General features: G+C 40.5%; 1 protein-coding gene across 9 annotated transcripts in view; it reads right to left on the bottom strand.

Moving 5' to 3' along the window:
* ARID1B (AT-rich interaction domain 1B) overlaps window positions 1-25,195 on the bottom strand; it is a 336,006-nt gene that overhangs the window by 209,635 nt on the left and 101,176 nt on the right. For 8 of the 9 annotated variants that reach the window (XM_074580477.1, XM_074580478.1, XM_074580482.1 and 5 more), the window contains exon 4: window positions 22,630-22,740. In XM_074580477.1, the coding sequence (XP_074436578.1) occupies window positions 22,630-22,740 (111 nt within the window). Of the gene's footprint in view, window positions 1-21,240; window positions 21,380-22,629; window positions 22,741-25,195 lie in introns of those variants that run through there. The other variant, XM_074580486.1, reaches the window with a different exon arrangement.

Below are 25,195 nucleotides of genomic sequence, written 5' to 3'. Positions count from 1 at the left end.
AACAATAAATTCTCAAAATGAGACTTAACACCTGCTTTCCTAATCTTGATGGGAAGGGGGGGGTAAAAAGCTGATTCAGCGGTGGCGCAGCACCCCTTACAGCCACACGAGTTCCCAGCGTCCGGACAGGAGCACCCTGATGACTCCCAACCAGGGAAGCCAGAGGTCCCAGGATGAGTGAATAAGCCACACAGCCGAGACCATGGCAACACCAGGCCCTGGCATGAAACAATGTCCTCCAGATCTGCATGACAGCATGCAGGCTCTGCGACTGCCGCCCTCCGATAGAGGAGTTTCTGAAAATGAAACAAAAGGAGGGTACACGGGGCTGGCTTGTTTGGGGCATACCAGCTGGTCTCCTTCCACCCCTTCCAAGATCTGGATTTCAAAGATGAGAGAAACGTGGGGATTGAAAATGGCTGATGGAGACACGACCGCATGTTCTGTCTGGTCTGTGCGTTTTATTTATTTATTCTGAATGCCACCGGCACCCTCCACCTTCTGATAACACAAACCACCTTCTAGTAACACCAGCCTATGCTTTCCTTTTAACAAGCTAATTCATTGCTTCAAAACGTGGGAAAAATGAGAAGAGTCTAAAGAAGGTCTCTGTTCTTTTTCTTTTATTGAAGCTAATGCACCCCAAGACGAAGAACAGAATTTTTACCAAAAATACAGTGCAAGACCCTCTGGACCACTTTGTTTGGCTACAGGTGGAGTGTGAATACTAGAAAACCGAGGAATTTTGATTTTAACTTTTCTCCCCACCCCTTTACATTTCCAAGGCACACAGAAATAACTGAATTAAATAGAGCTCCTAAGAATGGAATTGCTGACAGATAAGCAGCACGAACCCAATCAGTGAAACGTCTCGCAGTTTAGTACAACATTTCATCCTCACCTGGATCAGCAGAGTATTTCAACCGGAATAAAAAGCACCATCAAAAGCACGACCCTAATTCACCACTACTGCAATTTCGTATCGGCATAAGTTCAGTGATTTCAAAGTAATTACACAGATGTAAAACACGGATAACTGTGATAAATCAGTCCCAGTGCAAATTTGTAGGAACTCTTCCATGCACATGTACAAATAAAAATATTAAGACAAACCATTACAGGAAGACACACACAATTACATATAATTGTAAATGCACATTCTACTAGATCCCCGCATCCAACAATGAAATGGAGCTACATTTTGTTCCTAGATTGTTTAAACATCATTATTATAGTATACACCTGTTTTGGAAAGAAAAGAAAAAAAAAGAGTACAGATTTTTGTCAGTTAGGGAACATGAAGACTAAGTAAACAAAAATATTACAGTAGATAAAGAAGCAGAAGTTCAACAGATCCAAGCTGTCCACATTAATTTTTTAAAGCACTAAGTTTATTTCCTACCTCACAAGAAAGGATTCAGAAGAAGCTGGAAAAGAAAAGCTCTTCTGGATACTGACCAACCAACACCCTATGTGATTAAAAAAATGTAATTGCACACAAAAAATAATTTGAGAAACTTTTCTGGAAGGGAGAGAAAATTTCGAGGGGAACATGTGAGATACAGGGAAATAGAATCAGTAATTTTGTTATTCAATCAGTAAGACAGTGAAATGCTTTCTATTCCACACTCACCTTTAAAAACAAATGAGATTTTTCTAATTAACACTGGTTTTAGACCTATGGCATCACTCATCTCAGAACAATATTGGTACGAATGAACATTGAGTTTTTCCTTCCTCTTTCCTGCTTTTTTACTTCAAAACTGTCAACAAAGCAACCGTTGGTTCTCGAGAACGAGGGGCCTACCGCACAATTTTGAGAGGAGCAGACAGTTGCACTGCGCAAATCTCTCCGCTGCTTGTCAGTGCAGTTCAATCCATGACCCAAAACTCCTCTGCTAATTTCAACCCTGGACCTTACTTGAGCAACAAGTACTAATTTTCTGACTTTTCTTTTTTTTTTTTTTTTTTTTTTTGACTGGGACAAAAGGATTCCAGGAGGTATCAGGAAGCTCACTTCCACTCAAGAACTATTTGAATTCGGTTCTTTAAAAGGTAACATCTTCTCATTATAGAAAAATCTCTGAACATCCCTTTTTCAGATCACAACCAAATCATTAGGGCCTGCCACAAAGCCTATTAAAGTCAATGGAAGTCATTCAAAGACTTCAAAGGACTTCGGATCCAGGCCTTATGTAAAACATCCAGATGCGGCCCAGCAGCATCTCCTGTTGAAGGGGAAGGCTACGCCTGCCAGAGCCAGCGGTGCAGCTCCGCAGGAGAGACTGGTGCTGAGCACCCGACACCCATGCCGTATGCCTGCTGGAGGGCTGTCCTTCGGGCTACCTTGGGGACCGAGTACCCGCTAGCAGCTGGAGTGCATTAGGCAAGCTCCTGGGGCACATTTTTCAGTGTCGTTTCATCCAAAAGGAATCCAGCTTGCTCCTTGCCTGCTGGGTAACACAAATCAAAGTACGGTAGCGGTTTCAAAAGCCCGCTCCTGATACGAACTGCAATGTTAATGCAGTCCCTGCCTCAGCACCAAATAGCTCAAGCAGCCACTGGAGGAGGAAGGCTAAGTTTCTGTAAAGGTCCTAAGAGGAACCGAGCAGATTTCCAGAAAAAGTGCGGACTTCGGGGGCCGCAGCACAGCAAGTGTCCTCAGGAAGAGTTCAGTTGATAGAGCCAGAACTACAGCTCTTGCTCAGTGGTGATTGCTCAATATTCATCATCTGTACTCAGGACTGATCCTGAGCTTTCATACGTAATAAAGAAAACATGGAGTACTACAGTCCAAAAAAGTTCTAAATACGAGACTAAAGTTAAGTGAAATTACTTCCTATGAGAAGTCAAGTCCAACTCCACAGAAGTTTCCACTGTCTGGTAATAGAAGATCAACGGCATCACTATGCTTTTCAGGCTTACATACGATTTTCTGTGATTTTCGGATGGTTGACTAATAAATTATGGAAGTTCTCAGTACTTTCTATTTAACTTTGAGGTGTCTTAATCAGAAATTCAATTTACTGATCATTTCTAATACCCACATTTAAAAAAAAAAATTGTAAAAATAGAGTTCAGAAAGAAAACAAAATATTCCAGTGCTGTCTTTCCCCAGACCTGTTCCAAAAAGTCTTTTGAATGTGTCAACAGGTAAACACCTGAAAATCTCAACATGCTTTATACAGACTTATTTTTAGACTGCAAATAAGAGATCCTAAGAAGGTCTTCTCTGCTATAAGGAATTATACATTTTCCACTGATCGGCCCTTCCCCAAGCTGAAACTTTATGGTAAAGTTTACTAAAAGCAAATTTCTGATGAACTAGAGTGTTTACTGATGTTCAAAACTGGTTTAAGTAAATTAACCCTAGAGTAACTGTTAATTATTTTCATAAAATACATTATGTTCTGTATTCTGAGCAATCACATCCTAATTTAGGGATACAGCTCCCTTTCTGAAGTATAAAAGCAAACCTAACATAAAAAAGGACAAATTAGTGTTGTCTTTTTATTTGATAAGTGAATGAAATTAAAATACAATTTCATTATGGCAGTGCTACAGGAAACAAACACATAAAAAAAAAACAGCAGAGCAAAACCAAACTACACACTTAACCTAGTTCTGAAAGAACACATCAAACCAAAACCGACAGTGTTATATCACTATTATTAGCTTTAGAAACAAAGCATTTAGGAGTAATTTCTGTTTTTAGTCCATTACCCTAAATGATGGCATATGTAAAAAGAGCACATACAGAAATGTAGTTTGGAAAAGATTAAGAGATTATTTTGGAAGCAAATCACTCCATAAATAAAGCACAAAGGGAACACAGCATCATTCAGGAATGGACATCTGTCACCCAAGCAGATACCACATCACACATTTGCAGCTTAATTCTGCAAAGTGGAAAAACACGACTTAAAACAACACATAGAACCTTACATGCATTACATTTATTTTTAAATTTCTAGTTACCATAACTATCCAGACACCATCAAGAAGTATAAACATAAACACACAGAGGAAACGGTGAGGAATAAAATGAACAAAGAAAAAGAAAAGAGAAAGTCACATGCAGTTGGAAAAATCCAGCCCTATCCTGAGCAGTTCCAGTGCTGCTTTTCTTCTAGTGGGGGAGGGAATGAAGAGGGAAGAGAAGTCACATTCAATGTCATCTTGACAGCGACCTCTTATTCAAAAACTATTATTTTTCCATCTTGAATAAGAGAGAACCAAGTGCTCTTCATAATCACATAAATGACCTACCACTCTCTAAGTGCTCTCTCTTAGATCAACAAAGAGCTATCGGAAGCAGAAAGTATTGCACACTACTCCCCTGTCGTCTCAATCCAAGTCCTCGGCACAGTTCAACCTTACCGTAAGAGAAACCTTGAAAGGCCAAAAGCTTTCGGAAATACACTTATCAGTCTATCCTTCCTCCTTGCAGCAATCCTTTCAGAGTTTTGCAGAGTTAAAATGATAAAGACACAGGGACCAAAAAAAAAAAAAAAAAAAAAAAAGAAAAGGGGGACATTAAAAGAGAGAAAGCAAGGAGAAGCATGACGGGAGTTAACTTTTATTTTTTAGGGTAAGGAAATCAATAGCTTTAAACTGGCATTTAACAAGGGTGGGAAGAAAAGTTTCAGTTGTCCTTAAGGATAGACTGTTTCCTAATGCTGCATTTCAGAAGACCTGTGCAATTAACTTAACGTAAGGGTTCTTACTGCAAGGTACTCCGCACCAGTAAGTGAACTGACAAACTCTCCCTCGCCTCTCTCCGTGGGGATCACAAGAGCCTGTCTCCCACAAGGTTAGTGTCAAGGTTAAGGATCTTTCTCCCAAATGGAGAGCTGATTTGGGGCAGGGTAGGGTGGGTGTTGTTTTTTGTTGGTTTTGTTTTTTTTTTTCAGGGAAGGATGAGGGGAAAAATCCCATTCATTCAACTGTCTGCAGTTCTTTCCAAATAACTGAACAGGGAAAGTATCTAGGGGACAAAAAAAGAAAATTAGAAAATTGTATCATGTGAAAGAAAAAAGGGGGGGGAAAAAACCCAAAACTTTTTCAGACTACTTTATTACCAAACACACAAATATCTCTTAGAAATGCTTTGCTGTTATGTTGAAATCCAACTGCGAATTAAATTAGTTCAATAAAAAAAGAAGGAACTGGTGCACGGAGTGACTCAGAAAGTGAGATCTCAGGCTAGCTCACAGGGTGGAAGTAAGGGGGTAGTCCACATCCTAGATACCCTGCCCATTTTACATGCTCCGCTTTGTTACACTCCACAACCACCTATTCCACCTGTGAAGAACAACGCAATGACCACATATGGGGCAGGGGGGGAGGGGGGTGTGGGGTGGGTGTGATGTCGGAATCCCTACTTTTTCCCCTTGGTCTCTCAAAGACTTAGTCAGCAGTGATGAAAGCTTACCTTTACCAGCCAGGTCAGCCCGAAATACTGACTGTGCAAGAACTTCCATTCATCCACCCACATCACCCGAAAAGGTGCAAACCAAAGTATTTCCAGTAGACGGAACTGCTGGAAATTCAAATCCTCTCAAACAGAATGGGTGAACCACAGCTGAGAAACAGTGCTTGATGCAACGCTCCATGTTTGCAGGGCTGCACGGCACTCCTTGCAATAACTAAGAGCTGAGGAATATACAAGGACCATGGCAAGCAATGCGATGGCTCAGAACTCCTTTAAAAACTAAATCCATGAATTCACCTCTACCACTACCATAAAGCAAAGGGATCAAGTGCACATTATCAGTAGGAGGAACCAATAGGCCATAATGCTTTCTTCTGTTTCTACCAGGAGAGAGTACAATAAGACACAAAGAAGCAGCAAACACAAGAAAACCCCAGGAGAATCCTTGGATTTGACCTTCTCTCCATATTCTCCCTCTGCCATCTTTTTTTTTTTTTTTTTTTTTTAAAGCTTCTATAAAATCCTTGCTGTATTGCTGACTGTAGAACACTTACTGAAGAATGTATAATTACATCTCTTTAACCCCTTGCTGTCACAATGTATATACTGTGCTTGGATCTGTTTTTTTAAAACCTCATCCCTGCCCAGAAAAAAAAGAATGAAGAGAATTTGTACAGGCTCACAAGCCCAGAATTTGTAAAAATACCACTAATATGGTACTACCGCCAAAGATTCCAGACCATACAAATTAGACTCTCCTCATTATTTCACTACTAGCTGCTCTCATGTACTCCTCTCCACTACGCTTTGTTTCAGACTGCTCAAGTACACACACAGTAGAGTCAGTGAAACGCAACATCACCAATACAAGAACATTTCAGGCCCAGTAGCTTCCGTTCACATGCCTTTCCACATGGACCTTGAAGTAGGCAAGCGCAATAAGTCTTTTCACTTCCAATATTTCAATCCCTATTCTGGAAGAGCTTGAGAACCTATTCATGTATTGGAGACAACAAGAACTTCCTGTGAATTTCGCTCTTCATCTAATGCCTAAAGCAATAGGCAATTCTTCAAATTAGTAAGTAATTTTGAATTTTTACAGTATCGGTATGCAATCTCAGGATATAGTACTTGTGTTTTCCAAAAGTCAAGAACTAGCATACTCTGAATATAAGTAATAAGTATTTTTGCATACCTCAGCTGCTGCTGCTAACGGGACAAGACTTTTTTCAAGAATAATTAAAAAGTACTAGCTGCAGTGCTTTAATGGACAGGAGACCTGAACTAATAAGCATACATGACCACAGTGGCAGTCAGCTGAAAATGACAGGAAAACACAGATCCTGACCTAAAAGACTTAAACAAAAAACTTTCCGTAGACCATAAGCTAGTGAGGAGTAGGGATTTTTTTCCCCTCCCATTTTGTCTCTATTTCCAGCTAGTTAGAGGAATAGCTGGAGGATAAGGAGTCTGAATACAGATACTACTTATACATGTAATACTGATTTCTAAAGGAATTTTTCTTCATTTGTGGATGGCTTGCAAATATATAGTTTTCAGCAAGGCTTCCACCTATGCTGAGAATGTGATCATAGCTCAGCAGAAGGCTGCAAAAGTTACCAAGGAGGGTTGTATTTTCTGGTTACTACAGGTACAGTGTATACAGCTGTATACAACAGCTTTACAGGCCCTGACCAAAGAAAAAGGCTCAAAACTGACATTAATATGGAGGAACAGGGTGACAACTGGGTAGACCAAGCATAAAAATTAATCAGCCTAATCAAAGCTCACTGAAATCACTGAAAAGACTGATTTCAATAAAGTTTGAACCAGAATAAGGAGATGGGGAAGAGTAGAGGGATGTTTATACCCATTTGGGACCACTGTAGCTGTTGTTCATTGACTGATTCAGAAACAACAACCTGTAAAGAAGAGAGGTGTACTGATGTTCGAGTCCAGATTTTGCCTCCATTCTCTTTTAAATACTCTAGTCTTCTCATTCCAAACCATTGGTGTCAAAGACTGGTATCAGCTACAAATAACCAATATACTGTTTGACTACCATGGCAAAACCAAATATAATACACAGAGCTTTCTCATCTCACGTCTTCTACATGTCCTTCTGTATCATGCATTATTATAATTGAAGCTGAACTAGTTTTAGTTAAATTATTTTATGTAAATTGTCACAGTTTATGAAGTCAACAGATATATGACAACTTACAGCAAAGAAAGGCTTAGCCGCAAGATTTTTAGAAGAACAGAGAAACTGAAAATACCAGGAACCCCGGAAAAACCTGAGGAAGGAATAATTTTAAGTTGTTCTGAATTCTGCAAATACGGCGCTAAGAAGAACATTGAGTACCTAAATAATTAAAGTTTATCCTCTTTATTGAAACAGTCCATGTTTGAGAATTCGTGCGAGTTTTAATGTTTAATTAAGGGATTTAAATATCGTTTTAAGTGAAAACTCTGTGCAACCTTAACTATGGACCCACTAGGTCACCTCCATAATATATTCATGTTGGGAGATCCAGGACCTGGCTTTTACATAAGTCAGTTAGTACAAACACACAGTTCAAATATCAGTCACAAGCACGTGAAAAATCAATTTACAAGGAGATGAAAAAATAAATGTTCTAGGAGATAGGATATGCTAATGAAAATTAGTGTAGTGTGTTTGCTTTTTGTCCACATCCAGGTTTTGGTTTCACATGCAGCGACTGCCGAGACATGTTTATTTAGTGATTAAAAAAGAAAAAAGATTAAGCAGCAACTTTTAAAAGCCCTGTGCAGATAAAGATACGCCTGTTTTATAAGCAATTAGTAATTTCTTATTAATGGAATGTAAACTGGTTTGTCTGATTTTTCCCAGAATTTGCAGATTTAAGGAGACTGCAATTCAAAGGATGAAATTCATACCCACTAAACCAGGGTACCCACAAAACCTCTAGTCCAGCCTATTTAATATATGCAGCTGTACAATGCTGTATCCACACTTGGAGCAGATTTGCCAGAACTGCCTTTTTTTTTTTTAGTATTTAAACAGAAAGAAGAGAAAAACTTAAAAACCTGTATGCTATTGCCACATTCACCAACACTACAACATAATAACTCCAGGCTAGGCTGCAACACAGCCCGCAGCTGCTGTTGGCCAAGAGTAGAGATGGGCCTCATGCTGGTCTCAGGTGGCCAGGAAGTTGGGTTGACTATCCATCTTTCATCTACTCCAGGGCCTCCCTGAGGTAGGAAATGTATTTCACTCGCGTTTTAAAACAGCGCTATTTACTGAAGGTGTCTGTGGGAGTCACACGGGTGAAAAGTTGCATGCAGGAACAAATGCAGACCTTTGAGACACGGAGCACTGAAGATGGATGAATGGGGGGAAAGCAGGAGCCCTGCACACACAACCTCCCCACTCAGAGACCTGAGTACAGTCTACAGTCCAGCTGGATAGGTGAAATACATCTCAAAGTTTCAGTCCACTCTCCAGAAGGTAGAAGTCCATCCCACAACAAGTACCATTCAAAGCAACATCACTACATGGTATCAGTAAAAAAAAGGACAAAAACTGAGGAACATTTGCCTTTTCCTGAGATGTCCTTGGAAGCATTTACGAGAGCAGGATCTGTGATAGATGCAGATGGAAAAAGCGAGGTGCCAGTAAGCACCCTGTAACAAATTCAGTTTTAAAAAAATTAAAAAAAAAAAAAAAAAGGAAGGGGGGAGGTTTGGGGGAATATGAATTCCAGGTTTGCTTGTTACCCTCCAAGTTTTTAGTAGAGACACCATTTGTGTCGGCAGGGATGACTGAATCCCTGTATCCACAGCACTTGACTGCACTTGGATATATGCCTCCTACTAGACACTAAAATGAAAGCTATATTTTAGAGCACTGGAAAAATGAAACAAAGCCTGCAAGCTTGTGTTTATAACAATACTTCTACTTGTCTAGATGTATTTCACCAGCTCCATGTTAAAGAGGAAGGTGGTGGTGGGGGGAAATACAGCATGTCCCCAGGATCATTCTAGATATTTTGTTCTCCGGTCCTTCAACCACGGGGTGAGTCTGTTTTGAAGGCTGCCAACAAAATGCTACATGTATAGACAGTGGGGTGACAACACTAACGGCAGAAGAGAAGATGGGCACACAAATGAAAAACGCAAGACCAAAAATACTTCCTCACTCCAACCCTTCACAACCCGGTCAAGGTTCCTGTGTGCTGACTTCAGCATCTGCTTCAATTAAACGACAAGAACAGACCCATCTGCATCGCTTTGTAGAATGCTTCAAAAAAAAGCAAAATTCTTAAAAAAAAAGGTGAAAAAAAATAGAAAGAAAAGGAGAGCTTTTTTCTGTTTTTAAACACGTTAAATGGCAGCAGCCAGAACTGCTTGAGGCTTCTCTCCAAGTTTTTGAAGACATGAAAGGGTTAAGTCCTGAAAAATAAAAGAGCAACAGAGCAAATCTGACTACATGTTTGAAAGACCCTATAAAATGTTACAAGCAAAACAGGAAAGCTTGTGTTAATAATGCATAAACCAAAGGAGGGGGGGAAAAAAAGCTACCCATTTAATGGAATAATGCTTTTATCCTTGCAGTTAAAACAAAATAAACCATGACTATTAATCTGGTAAGGCCATGTAAAAACGCAATTTTAAAACATTTTCTAACAGGGGACAGTTCAGTAACCGCTCCGGAGAGCGAGGCCTTGTGCAGGGCCGCGCTCGCCGCTAAATACCAGCCTCCGCTCGGCGGAGGCCATTACCCGCCCCGTCGCCATGGCGACGCTAACAGTGCGCCCGACTTCAAAGACAAAGATGTAATTTCAGACTTCCAGCAGCCAGAGGGAGCGGTGAGAGCTTTCTGCCCGGGCGGTGTCAGCTGATGATCAATTATAAAAATGCCCAGGACGGTTTCGAGGCGGCCTGAACAGCCGCCCGCCTGGGCCCCCGGGAGGGGAGCCCCCCGGCCTGAGGGAAGGTGCAGGTCCCGGGGCCCTGCCCGCCCGCCTTCCCTTCGTGCCCGCCGCCCTTCCCCTCCGTCGAGCCGGGATGATCGCTGCCGGCGCCGGGCTACACCACCCCTCCCCCGTAGATGTGCCTCTACCGGGCGGGGAGCGGGGGGCCAGGGAGGCCGAGGCCCTTCGCCTCGACAGGAGGAGGGAGAACCACCCGAGCATGCTAAATCAACCATTAGTTTTGTATTTTTGATTTTATAGTGTCATTCCAACAACAAAAAAGTCATCATCACTTTTTCGTCCTATGTGGAAAGAGTAGGGGTACTTGCGAGATTGGCTCAGAGGAGGAACCCTCACAGGGAAGGAGAAAGCTCACTTTCAAGTTTTGCCACTATGTGGGTACTGGCAGTAAAGAGCACTACAGAAAAAACAGACGTTAACTTAGCTTATATGCTGTTGTCTCGTCAATATGCCCTTACCAAACATGACAAAACATCCAGTCAGAAATCAATCCATAGAGCGGGCCTGGTAGTCCAGCAGTAGTGCAGAGCCCAGGAAACCACGAATTCAAGCTCGGATGCATTTTCTTTTTTAAATCTGCTTCACCAAGTCTTCGAGAGGGAGTGCAGTTCTACTCCTAGGTGCCATGTTCCCCACAGCATCACAGCCGCGTGCTGAAACCAAGATAAAAGGAATACGCTCCCTCCTTTCAGTTTACTAAAGTTGGGTAACCCTGTGAACCCCTCAGAGAGGGGACAGAGGAGCTGCAGGAAAGACAGATCCTTCAACAACCTAACATCCCGAAGTATTTTTTTTAAAATGTTAATATACACAGAGAGATCTATGTAATCTAAATGGCATTACATCCATAACTTGGTTATTACATTGTCTGAAGGAAAACCAACCCTGTTCTGCAGAGACTGAGACACTTTGCTTCCCTCTCGCCAGGTCATGAAGTACCACGAGCCGCCTTCCTCTCTTTACCAGAATGGCACCTTCCCACCTCACAGAGCCCAGCAGTGTTTGGGGATACCTCAACCCCAGACGCAGCAGTACAAAGCACGCTAGCCAGCCAGCAAACAGGAACACACCACCCCTGCTCACGCCTCAGTCTAAGATTAGATGCCGGCCCTTTCGCTGGCTGGGCGAGCAGCAGCACACTGCACCGCATCCCTCAACCCTCTTCTCCCAGTCCAAGGCACAACACGGGCCAGCACTTGCTGTTAGGTTTTGTCACTCGCCCTGATAAGACTGGGAGGTACATGCTGCTCACAAGCACAAGCTAGATCCTCTGAACGACCCTGAACGAGTAACCCCAGACTGAACTCAGAGGAACATTAGCTGTCCGATCTGCATTTGTTGAATCATGAATGTATGAGTTCTGTGGGATACAAAATTCAGCTTTTGACAAAACTGAGCCCACATCATCTAAACTAAGCACACTAGAAGCAGCAGTTCGTGAGAAATTTGAATATACATAGAAGGGTATACAGAATGTCAGACTGCTGGAAAAGTAATAATTTAAAAAGTTATGGACTAAAGAAGAAGGTTGGTGTTTTGTTGTTTTTCTTTTAAATAAACTTTTTTTTTTAAACCCTTTGCATAGTTGATCACATGTTTTGATTCCAAGTTACATTTCTCATGGATGTGGGTGGTGGGGAAAAAAAAGTGTCAGTCTATAGGTCCTTTAATTACTCTTCAGATCTGTAGTTTCATTGCACGCTGTCAGTGACAAAAGATAGTTCTTAGCCTGCGTGGCTAGCTGACTATAGCCCTCTGATCACATTTCCATGGAAATGGAGGTCAAGTGATCAAAACTATTATACAGGAGGGGAAAGTTTGTTTTTCTGGCAAAAATAAGGTACAGGATTTACAGGAATGACTTCAATCTGACCTGTACTACTGTGAATACAGGCATTAAAAAGCAGGCACTAGAAATTACTGGTTCTAACCAGGAAAAAATAGAGAGCTAAAATTTTGTAAGAATATATGAGTATGTGCATGGGTGCATTTCTCAGCATTTCATACAATCTGATATCAGACCTCTATTTCTTTGCAGAGGAGAAAGACAGCTCTGTAGGCCCTCCTCACACTGAGCTGTGGTCTAAACACCTGAATAACCCTCTGGCCAGAAACAGCCAAAGACTTCCAGAGCCAAAAAAATTCCTGTACTTCATCATACCTTGGAACGGGAACAAAAAGGCTGTTACTGTGATTTCCAACGGGGCAAAATGTCTAACGAGCCATGCAGGAGGAATCAGCAGTCATTTAAAAACACCAGTAGTGTGTATATACAGTCCTCCTAAGTCTTCTTTAAAGGCACAAGCAAAACAAAGGGAAGGAATGAAGATGGAGAGAAAACGGGCTATAAGAGAATCCAAATGAAGCCACAACTACGAGATGTTACTTTAAAAAAAAAAAAAAAAAAACAAAAAAAAACCAAAAAACCAAACACAACCAAACCCAGATTCTAAAATTTTACAGCCTTGTTTCAATAAATCCTGAAGAACTGTGCTGAAAATTGCACTGAACAACTTTACTTTTTTCCTACATTCATGTAGGCGTCTAATGATACAATAAACAGGATGGAAAAAATTAGGGGTTTATGAAGCTTTCATTAAGCCTTATTATTAAAATCTTGACATGGTCTGTAAATTAAATAAGGGAAAGAGATAATCTGGAGTTTTCCTTCCATTTCCATTACGGTATCATACAAAAAACAGGTAAGGTTTCCAGTTCACTACAGAAGTCTAAAACTAAGAGATAACAGTTTGCACTATGTTTTATCCTGTGCCGTAATGTATCAGTTCACTAGGGCCAGTGTCTGTACTTAATCCATACACCATCTTATCTATCTATATAATCTCGCTAAGTTATTTTGATTTTAACAAATGAGTCTAAAAATATCAGATCACTTCCAGTTCCTGTATTTCCATACTTTTCAAAACCAAGCACTGGCCACTGTATACATCACAATTTAACAAACAAAAATACTAACGTTTTAGATGTCTTTCATTACCTTGTGTGCAAAATGCATTGGCAAAATTAATCGTCTATGATATTATATGTACATGTGAGTGTACACATTATGCTGTGGCATAAGACAAGCTTTGTGTATTCAGCAAACCTTACTAAAGCTTGCTGATGCATAATGTATTACTACATGCAAACATATAAATACAAACTCTCATGTATGCTTATCTTTATATTACTTCCCAAAATGATAACTTCAATAGTATGGTGGAAGATAAACTATTAAGTGAATTTCCGCCTTGAAGGGAAAAAAAAAAACCAACAACCAAACACAGCACCACATATTCAGTTATAAATCCATGCCACTTAACTATGATGTGAAATAAATGATCCAGAAGGGCATATTTTCCTATACTAATGCAATTATTCAAGTGTGCCTCAAAATTCAGGTCCTAATTCTAATTTAACACAATAAGTCTCATTTCACAGGTTGAGATGATTAAAAGGGTCATCTGCAATTGTTTGCATGGAAGGAAAGACATCAAAAGCCTAAACTGAACTGCATTGGAAGTAGCCTTTTCCTGATGTTAGCAGCTTTTCTATCTTGATTTTAACACACTATGATGCTTCACCCCCTGAAATTACATTGTCGATTCAAAGAGGACCCTCTTTATAAAAAAGTCCTGTGGGACCAGAACTGTGTTTGGAATTGTGTGGGAAATGGGACAGAATAATCTGCATGATGTTAAGGAAAACTGATGCAGTGAGTTAAAGTATAGTGCCTTCCAAAGACAAATGCAGAAACACCGCTCATTTAGAGTGTGTGTATATATACTTTTTTTTTAAAGGTAAATTGATAGTGAAAGCTTATTTACATGTAACACACTTCAGAAGCACTTTTTACATAGAGCACAATATAGCACAGATTCTGTAAAAAGCCACCATGAATAGCTGTCTTCAAGAGAAGACTTCACAGTGAATCTAAGATGTATGGCTCCAGCAAAGGAAGGAAGGTTTCAGAGGCTTAAGCATTACAGAACATTAGGTTTCATGAAAACACATTTGAGAGAAATTTAAAAACCTGTTTCAAACTTCAAAAAAATAAAGAAAAACATGTGAATGGTCACACACACTACAGGACTGAATTTACTGGGATTCCAATGTAGTACTACAAAACAAATAGTACATCACAAGCACTTCCCTTTTGCACTATGATGGTACCTAAAATTCCCAGCAATTACGGATACACCATAAACAATCAGACAAAGCACTGTGAAACCCGGCCTAATCTGAACACTATTGACCGTGACTGCACAAACATCTGCTTACACAGAAACCACAGGCTGACCAGGAGCACTCAGAAGTGAGCTTCACATCAAAGACTGGTAACTTTTTTTTTTTTTTTTTTTTTTTTTTTTTAACATGAAAGCTGCAACAATAGCACCAAAAGCCAACACATTCCCAGCAAACAGGAGTGGATGGTGTAAGAAAAAGAAGAGGCATCTACAGCTAGGCTTCAGACGTTGCTGTTCAGAATGAGCTACCGTGTTTAGTCAAGGTTATGATGCTGAGGTCACACTTCACAACGGTTGGCAAACACAAGTAAAGGAGTTATTCGGGGGGGAAAAAAAAAAAAAAAGTATTTCTATCTTACAGGAATACTTGTGGTGAAAATAAAATAAAGAAAAAACATTTAGAGTGTCTCAGGTACTTCCTGAAATGGTATTCAAGTGAGTAATGCTCTTTTGTCTTACTTTCTGCGTCGCAATCCCAGCGTTCACACAGGCATGAACAAAGACATGCACCGGTGAATATATTAAGCTTTGGAATTTATAGTATACTATCAACTCAAAATTTACAAATAACCAAGTAGGTAAGACATGCATGCTTTTATATGCACTATGTATGTGTATACGCATTGTGTAAAATGTTCAAAAAATAAAAATAATGCCCAAATCCAAAAAACCCTACCATTTTAGAGTAGAGATGCAGAACCTAAAGGCGCTGACTTGGAAACGGACAGCTAGTGCAGTTACTGCTCCTGCAGCAGGTACATCTGAGCCATGCATGCAGAGGCACTCATGCTACTACAGTTTACGGCCTCGCATATTAAAGTAACCTTGGGGGCTTTCAGCTTGCCTCTCATTTCAATCTGCAAACCTTGGCAGTTCAGGGGCTACCACAAGGACAGCTCAGTCGCCCCGGTTACGGGGGCAGCAGCCTCTGGGGGAGGGGGAGCTTCAACTACCCAAATTAAATCTAGTTTCTTGAATTCTTGAACCGACACCAATACCATCCTGGTATTTAGAGGTATAAAGTACGTTGACGCAACTCCTCATGGATTCAAAAAACATTGCAGGAAAAAAGGTACTAATACTTTAATATTCCACTTAGGACAGCATTGGCCTATTTAAATACAAGTTTTTGCAACCTTAACCACTGCTGGGATCTATAATCCCTTAGCAGGTTTCCCACATAAGTTTCATGTAGAGGTCAGACTAAATATTTCTTTTTGCATTTGTAAATTTTCTCAGATGCTAAATTAGTAATTTTGTTATTACAGGGATATTGTAAACACTGTAAAGGTAAAGTATTTTGAAAACGGAAATGGCAATGGAATAGCCAAGTATCTTTTTTACAGTGCTTAGTGAAATTAGTTTTTATACTTCAATAACAACCTAACAGTGTTTTTTAAGTAAATATGATTGATTTATCTAGCAAAACCAAGTAATCCTGTAAAGCATAGAACACAAATGAATAACAACAGGATCTTCTCTTCACAGTACAAATTTTAGTAGCAAGAATACTTAATTCAATAACCAACAATTTTTGTTTCAATGTTTCAGTTTAACCCTACATGGACAACATACGTCCAGGGCTGCTCTGCACTACTTTAATAGCACTTTTTGCCCAAAACAGGACTTAAAACTGAATATCCAAGTCGACTCTCAGACTATGAATCAGTTTGATCACCTACATGAAATCCTGGCTCCGCTGAAGTCAAATGTAAAAAATGAGTGAACACTGACTGGGCCCAGACACACACAAAATGTGAGTTCCTCCCCCCTGAAAACATCACCGATGTAGCGGCGTTGCTGTGGCTCGCACTGGACTTGACCCACTGTTCTGACCGACACGGGGACACGTACAGAATCTGTATGTGCAGCAGCCCCAACAACAGAGCATGTTTTGCACCTCAGAAACACACAAATACATACACTTGATATCTCTATACGTGTGTGCTGTATGAAACTTGTTCTAGCTACAGGTTTATTACACGGAACGGTGAAAAGAAAAAAAAAACAAACTAGCAACTGCACTTGATCTAGAATTAAAATGACTTGGAAAAAATAGCAACTTTTTCCAACTCTGTGCATAATGGCTAAGAAAAGCCTTCGAGAAAGCTTAGTCACTTCTTTGCAACTTGAAGCTTTTTTCCTTTTATTCTAGGCTTAAACAAAGTTCAGTGGGGCATCAAACTGCCTCAGTTTTAAATTACAGTCTGTACTTTAAAATAGAATGCATGCACCACATGTTCCTGAAGCTAGAGGGTGGGAGTGTTATTCACTGAAAATTGAAGGCTTGTTGAGTCAATAATCTTCTTTCACAGAGTAACAATTTTCAGCTAAAATTTCTTGACCCAAACAAAGGAAAACAAGATCATTCAGTTATTTTACAACATTGTAGAAAAAAGAAAAGAAAGTGGGAAAGAGGCTCACCAGTCTTATCCTACTTGATGTAAAAACAATGGAAAATTTAATTCACAAGTATTACATACTCACGTTTCCTTCTTGTTCATGTTTTAATGTACTCCCAAAGAGTTATTTTCAGATGGAGACATGAATAGAAGTGAATAACTACAGGACAAAATTGCTATCATGTACTGTACATGCAATCTATCCACCTGGCAATAGCATTTGCCTCCCAAGAATTACCAAGAATCCATTTACAGATTATTTTTCCCCCTCCTTCTTTCTCAAATCAGAATTAATATTCTGGAGTTTTAAAGTAACACTGAAAATTTAGATCAAGTTTTCTAATTTCCTTACCTGCAAGGAATCCAACAACAATTACAAAAAAAAGAGGTTGCTGCACTACCTCTCCTTTAGTACTGATTTTTCCCTACTAGAGGGGCTACAGTGGTAATTATTATTTACATTATGGTAGTGCCCACAACCCCGATCATGATTAGGCCTTACTGGACTAAGCTCTGTATAAATGTCACCAGAGTCCCTCACCCCAGTAGTTTAAGCTCTGAGAAAAGAAGAGGTATCTCCTACTAACTCCCAACCACAGTTTCTCAAATTATGCTAAAAACTCTTTTCCTGGTCTATTAAGACTTCAGCCATTAAAGGCATTTTTTCAGGGAGCGCTATTGCTAGAGATGACTTTGCAAGCTACTTCGTATTCTAAAAGTGAGGCAGGGAATGTGGACTCCCAAACCATCCCATGTATTTTTATCACAGCCTGCGCCTCTCAAAATGCATTTGAAACGACGTTGTTCCATGAGCCAGGTATATCTAGTCTTGCATTTAGTTCACTACTAGTTCTCAACAGAGGTCCTTCAAAATCTAATTTAGCACCCTCCTCCTAAAAGGAAAAAGGTGCGTTGATCAGAGGAATGACTGTCCAGCACTGGAAACATCCTTTAGAGGCTCATTAAAATGAGGTAAAACAGAACTGTGAAGCAGTTAATAAAATCAGGAAGGGATTGCTGATGTACTGTTTTCCACAGTACCAAGCACAAAGAAACAAGGGAACTGGCATCTTAAAAAGTTTATATGTCCAAGCAACAGTATGTATTATTTGAGACCTGCTTGACGCTGAAGCTCATACAACTACAGACATCGTAGAACCACAAACTTCTGAGGCCATGGCACTGCACAAGATACAAGTGGCATTCTACCTCCATTGCTGGCTACTATTTTTTTTGCAGACAAATTGCCTTGTCACCATGAAAAGACCCAGTGAGCAAGTGATGTCGTAGAATTAATCCATGAACTCAGAATTCTCAGTGACCTAGTAAAGCACTGATACCTTCAACTCCAGATACAACCTTCCCCCTCTGACACTGCATGACCTCCAGTAAGCACAAGATGAACCCCAGCCAAGTTGTAAGACTCAGGCCATGATTTCCCTACAGTTCAGAGCCACGCAAGCTGAGGACTGCCACAAGCCCACCTTCCCTGCAGCCTCCAGCCATGCATGCATGTTCATGTCACTGGGCTTGCACTCACTGACTGTGTTAAACAGCTCAGGGACATAAACCGGCAGACACCTTAAAAAAACTGAACTGTCTTCTGTCTGTTTGGGGCTCTGTGACTGCTGCAGGGCCCAACTATGAACACTGGGATCTGCTGCACCACCATGTCTCAGCTGACAAGATGAGAGTCTTAAACCCTTCCAGCAAGATCATACAGTCTTTTAGGATGTGGCTAAAATCAAAGCTGCTGCAGTCCTCACTGTCCCCTTTCCCATCACGGCTACTGATTCCCATCTCCTCTTCTGAGGTACCACTGATGCCCACGCAATTACACAGTGATTCAGTCAAAAACTAATCCAGAAATAAAGAGTGGTTACGTCTCAGCTGGTTCAGCTTCCCATGTCAAATCCACTGGCCAGTCCCAGGAGTGGCAGTGGAGGAGATGGGACGGCACAGCTGGCACGCTGTGGAGCACACGACAGGACTGCAGCTGCCCTGGCTAACAACAGCTCAAGCAGTCACAAAACTTTACCTGTAGGTTTCAACAGAAAAATAGCAGAAACCCGTGTTTCAAAAGCATGGCAACCTTGGGTACACCATTTTACCTCACACCTCAAATAAGCACACCTGACACTGGGCAAAAAAGGACCTTATTAAAACAAAATAAAGCAATAGCAAAATCACCAGTGCCTATCTGAAATGACTTTCATACTCATGCCAATAAAAAAAAATTAAATTAATTTATGTTTTCTGCTCTTCATTCTATCAACATAATCCAATGTGAACATTTACAAAATTACTCATTAAAGACAAAATAAAGGATTAGTCTTCACAGACACACAGAGCCTACTGCTGACACAAGCTCCTTTACTGCAACAACAAATTTGCAGATATATCATTTGGAAGCTTTTTCCTATAAGTCTGCTCTAGCTTTCTCGCAATAGCAGAAATGTGCGTTTTGCTATTATCCCTTAAGTCTCGATAAATATATTCTGTAGTAGCTGTTCTCTAGACAATTTCATTCAGGCTTCTCCCCCTTTATTCCTCCACTCTAATAGGCAACAGTTTCTGTTTATGACTTCCTTTCCTTCACAGAGTACCCAACTCACATGTTTTCTCAAAAGCTTGAGATTTTCTTCTAATTGTGACCCCAACAGAAGTGCTCGGAGCACTATTCTGTACAACTTTTCATTTGGGCTCTCAGTGACTCCACATGGTCAGAGACCCACAGGTCAAACCCTCCAGATATCAGAGCAGTTAGGAGAAGGAAAGCAAGCATTGTATAGAATTTGACAGGCCATTAGAAGTAGCTAATAAAGCCATATTTTGTTTGTAGCCATTTGTTACCAACCCACATTACAAATTTGTCCGCTTTGAACTTTATGGGAACATTCATGCCAGGACTTTTATATACAATGTGTGAAGGAAACGGAACAACTATTGGGCTGTTTAGCTGCGCTTACTGTGACACAAACCTGCTGAAAAAACTCCCCCAAAGGATGACACAAGCCAGCATTCAGTGCCGCAGAAAGTGGCCAGCTCTTCTTCAAATCCATCAAAGGGAAACTCTTTTTTCAAAGCCACATCAGAGAACACCATTCACCATTTAGTATTACATCTCTTTTGTTGTTTTTAGACACTTGTATAAGCTTGCTATGTAGCTGCTGTGATTTTACACAATGCCCTTACGAAATAAAAAGATAACAGACAAATTGTATAAATACCAGAATACCATGAAACAAAACATAACCAAATTTTATTAAAAGCCTAACACCACTGCTATCATTTCAAGCTTCACTGTATAAAGACGACTTACTGGCTACCCTCAAGAACAGCATTATCTTGAAAACAAGCTTAAGGAGCTGTATTTAGCATCCTAAAATGACACTATCACTAGGAATACTAAACAAGGCGTAGTGATCACAGGTTTTCATGAGGAATCCAAAACTGAATACAGAATTCTCTTGCCCCAGGGGAAAAAAAAAACCCACCCCATATTTATATGGTCAAACCACCCCTACCCTAAATAGAGTTACATTAAAGCATTTATTGTGTTCACTGTACTTTGAATGTATGGATTGTTCCTAATTTCTAAGACATTTTCCTTGGAAATAAGATGATGTGAAGTTTGCTCACACTACTAAAAAAAGCACTGTCACCACATATGTAGGGTTGCAGTTGTTTTTAAATTTGAAAAACAAAATGGAAAAAAACAAAAAACCCCACAAAAAACCCAAACCAAAATAAAACACAAAATTATAATACCTCCCATTCCCCTCCATATCCAAACAGCGGGGTTTTTGAGTCAACTCAAGCCATTCTATGATTCTGTGATATGAAGTGCTCTCTCGCTATGTATCAAAGCTTTTCTGTAATGAGGTTTCTCAGTAACAGCATTTGTGACCAACTTAGAATTTAAGCTATGTGGCCAAAACGGTTAACATTCACTGTTAATACTACCAGCTTACTCATACCTAGAATAATAATGAGCTACTAAATATACCAAACACTCAGGGACACAGATAATACCCAATACTCTGCTTAGATATCATGATGATGGGAGGTAGGACAGAGCATGGATTAAAAGTAGGACAATAGTTTAAGAAAGACCACAGGCAAATTAGCAGAACATTAGTTGATAAATAACTTTACTTCTCTCTGCTAATAAACACTGTTCATGAAAAACTGGGAGGCAAAAAGTCCCTTTTAATATTGCTGCTTTTTAAAGTAGGTAGTTGTTGCCAAAACAGTTCAATGTCCACAGTAGCTACTATTTTTAAGGTAATTGCGAGCATTCATTCTTGAGACCTGTTCAGAGAAATCAGTCTTTAAAAAAAACGTTTCCTGAAAAATTGTCAAATTAATACTAGTACAAAGCAAATGAATCTCTCATCTCACCCCAGTTTCCATAGCTTCTCCTGAGACATGCACATCTCAAACATCATGTAAAGAATCTGTGGCACATATACTCTCCTAGGTGCCAAAGATATAACTTTAAAAAGCTATGAAGATGTTTATTGCCCTATTTTCAGGGCAATAGTGCTGACTTTTGGACAATTAGGCTGACAATAGTGCCGTATGCCAGGGGCAAAATATACAAGGTACTACCAGATTTCACAAACACATTCGATGTCACAAACACATTCAATGTCTTGAGAAGGTAAATTCTTCAGAGAGATCCCCCTGCTAACTGGAAATGAATACATACCCAGTGAACTGCAGGAAATATCCTGTATGTTTATGATACCTTATTCCAAGCCAAAGGTCACATAGTTTTCATCATTTAAGCTGAACATATTCCAGTTGGCTTAAATTCATGTTGTTTTACTAGCAACAAACAAGAAAATCCCCAAACCAATGGGGACACACAGAGACATGGCCAAGGAGTATTCTGCCCATTATGGTGAAATAAGACCTTCAAAAATGCAAGTAGCTGCAGTGTCTTTGTAAAGTATGTTAATTTGTGCTGTTTCCCCCACAGCAGAATGCACAAAGCTCAGAAAAGCTAAGAAATGTTAGTACAAAATACTGTCCTAACCAAAAGATCAGCCTAGCCCAAGTATCACTGCTATTCCCACTTCTACATTTCTTAGCCAGAGACAGTAGCAGAATTAACATGCCAAACTCATTACTGATGCTCCAGGTTTGGAGCAAATAACTCCTGATGTCCGTATTCTAAACCAGAATCTACTGAAATTGTTCGAAAAGAGCACAGAAAAAAGCCTCTTCCTCACGAGATTGTTTTGTGCAAGTATGGAATTCCTAAAGCTTAAAAAAAAAAATCAATCTGTTTCCTCTATGCAAATACACATGTGTACATGTGCAAAACATGCACAGATACACATGTACATATGTAGTGCTATTTTGAACCAGAACAAGCCAAAGCTAAGTCCACTCACATACAAGCTGTCTGTTCTCACCATATTTTTAAAAAGTTTGTGATCAACCTCAATTAGTATTTCTTCTTTCAATATTTCTCATCTGCTCATCCCACATGCAATGAAATACCATCACGTAAAGTGCTTTCGTTTTAAAGTACTGAAACATTAGTTTCTTACTGGTAAGCTCGATGGTCTTTCCTGCTGGATTAGATTCAAGTCTTCATGGTTAGGCTTTCCTGGGGCCATAGGGGGTTGAGATCTGGTTCCATAGCCTTCCTGAGACATGTCCTGCAACAACAGTTGTAACAGAATTATTAACCTGGCTCAGAAATTACAATTAAATCCACGTTACAGAAGGGTGAAAATACAACAGCTGAGTGCTGATGGGTTTTTTGATCAGAAGTTTTTACTAGTTAAACCTTCTTGATGGAAGTATCAAGCCCATGCAGGTACCACTATGACCTGCGCTGTGTGTAAAGAAATCCAAGGAGCAGAGCAACACACTAACAAGGAATCATACCACTGGAACACAGGGAAACAGACAAAACCAAACCTGCTAAATAAATGACCCCCTTTTACCGTAAAAGAGTAGCAAGCACAAAGTGGTGAAAACATTCATCCTACTCGGAGATGTATTCACAAGCCTGTTGATGAAATACTGAGCCAGGTGGAAGACTGACTTGAAAGTAAGATTGTAATCACCCTGTGTAACCAGACTCCCGTAACAACCCTGGATTTACCATCACTACTACTGGCACAACTTTCAAACACCGGCTATCAGGTCATAGCACACAGCGCATTCGCTGCATCTCCTGCAGGCGCCTTGTGTTCAGCGGGCTGGAAGGAAAGGGCATGCCATCAAGTGTAGCTCCAAAGCCTGCACCAGCAACCTTGGGACTCTTCTCCTGATACAAGCCCGAGCAGTCTTAGGTAATGGCCTAACACAGTACACGTGATACAAGGACGGGAGGTTGTGGGGGGAGATGAAGCAGCCTCCCCCCTGCTATCCCTGCCATCTCACAACACAGGCTTATGTCACACCTATAGATACTTGCCCATTGCAAAGCCTTAGATTCAAGCTTAATTTTAGCTACCATAGCAGCTTCTACACTATCTTCTTCCAGGAAAACAACATAAAGTGCAACACCAACTTCAGCATGTGTAACTGGCAGGGAAAGTTGAAGAACCAGTTCCTGACTGCTAGGAAAGATATCCCACCTTAAAGGTTTTTCTTTGTTGTTTTTAAATGGTTTAATTCTCCTCTCCCCCTCCCTAGTTTACTACCAGTTCGATTTGCTCCAGCCACCCTCTCACCTTCAGTTTTACACGTACCTGAAAGCAGGCAGGCTCTCCAGGGGCAAAGGGACTGGGGAAGCTGTCCTCTGTCCCACCCCACCGCAGCCTGACCATCACCTGGCTGCTGCTCACAAAGGGCTGCTCTGACAGCCCAGTCTCCCCATCGCCAGAGTCACGGATCACCCACAGGCTCCGGCCGGCAGCTGGCCTGCAGAGCAGGAAAGCTTTCTGACTCTGTTTTTAGCCCAGCTCCTGACAGAGGGGAATTTGTTTAACAACCACGCTGTTTCCATTCAGCCCCTTCCATCACTTTGGACTCTCCTGAATTGTTTTAAGGGATGCAGAAAATTCAGCGGGGCTAATAAAAACAAACTTCAGCAAACCCAATACGATGTAAACCCAGCAATAAACAACCCTATCGTAAACCCGTGCCAAATAAAAAAAAAAAAAATAAAAATCAAGAAACACTTAAAAGGCCAGCACTTCAATGTGGTTACCAGCAGAGGGTAACAATTAGGCTTAAGGGTGACAAAGGCTGATGGCTGAATGATTATTATCCCCTGTGACCCCCCGCGCTCCCCCCCCGCCCAGATTTCCACTTGTCACACAGCTCTCCTGCTGCGCACACCAGCAGGTTCCTGTGGATTAACAGTGAGGTTTAAAATCAACAAATGGCACAAGGCCTCCATTCAGCAGCCTTCACCCCAGTACAAAGGAGCAGAAAGGTGCAGGACAGCTTCACAATAGGCAAACAAATGAGCAAACCTCTGCTTTCCTTTTTATTTAAAAACGCGCGCGCACACACACTCACGCACATGCACGCTAGGGGTTGTCACTGGGTAGGCATCTGTAATAAACCCAACAACCCCCCTGGAAATTTCAGTAGGAAGTGAGGTTAAAATCTTGCAAACATGTGGGAAAAACCATGCTTTGTACTTTGTAAGGAATTAATGGCTCTTGATTTTTCAAAATATAAAACATGTTTTGCTTCCTAGCAAAATCCTGTAGTGTCTATTTGGGAAAAGGAACAATTGTGTTTCTAAAATGACGTCTCCTAAATTGAATATTCCATTTAGCCTTTTTCACCACTCTTGGTATTTCTGGGTGTTTTTTTGTTGTTGTTTTAACAAGTGGTTCTTATTTGGTGTATTTTTTTTAAGAATTAGGAAGAAAAGAGAAGAAAGCTGAACTGGAAGTTGAAAAATCTGGGACCAGAGCAGGAGAGGGAAGAGACAGCACACTTTCTCATGAGAAATACTTCACGTTGAATGGAATTTACTTTTATCTGGGTATTTGAAAACTATCTACGAAATGTCTTTCTACACACTGAAGAGCACATTAAAAACCCCAGACATGACACCCTTTGTCCTTCCAAATGCACTATTTTCATAGTGCTTTCCTTTCTGACTGTGGAAAAATCAACTCCATTTGCTCAATTCTAGATAAG

Source organism: Larus michahellis, chromosome 3 (assembly GCF_964199755.1).
Source record: "Larus michahellis chromosome 3, bLarMic1.1, whole genome shotgun sequence".
In the NCBI taxonomy this organism is placed as follows: Eukaryota; Metazoa; Chordata; class Aves; order Charadriiformes; family Laridae; genus Larus; species Larus michahellis.
This window is presented reverse-complemented; position numbering and strand designations above follow the sequence as displayed.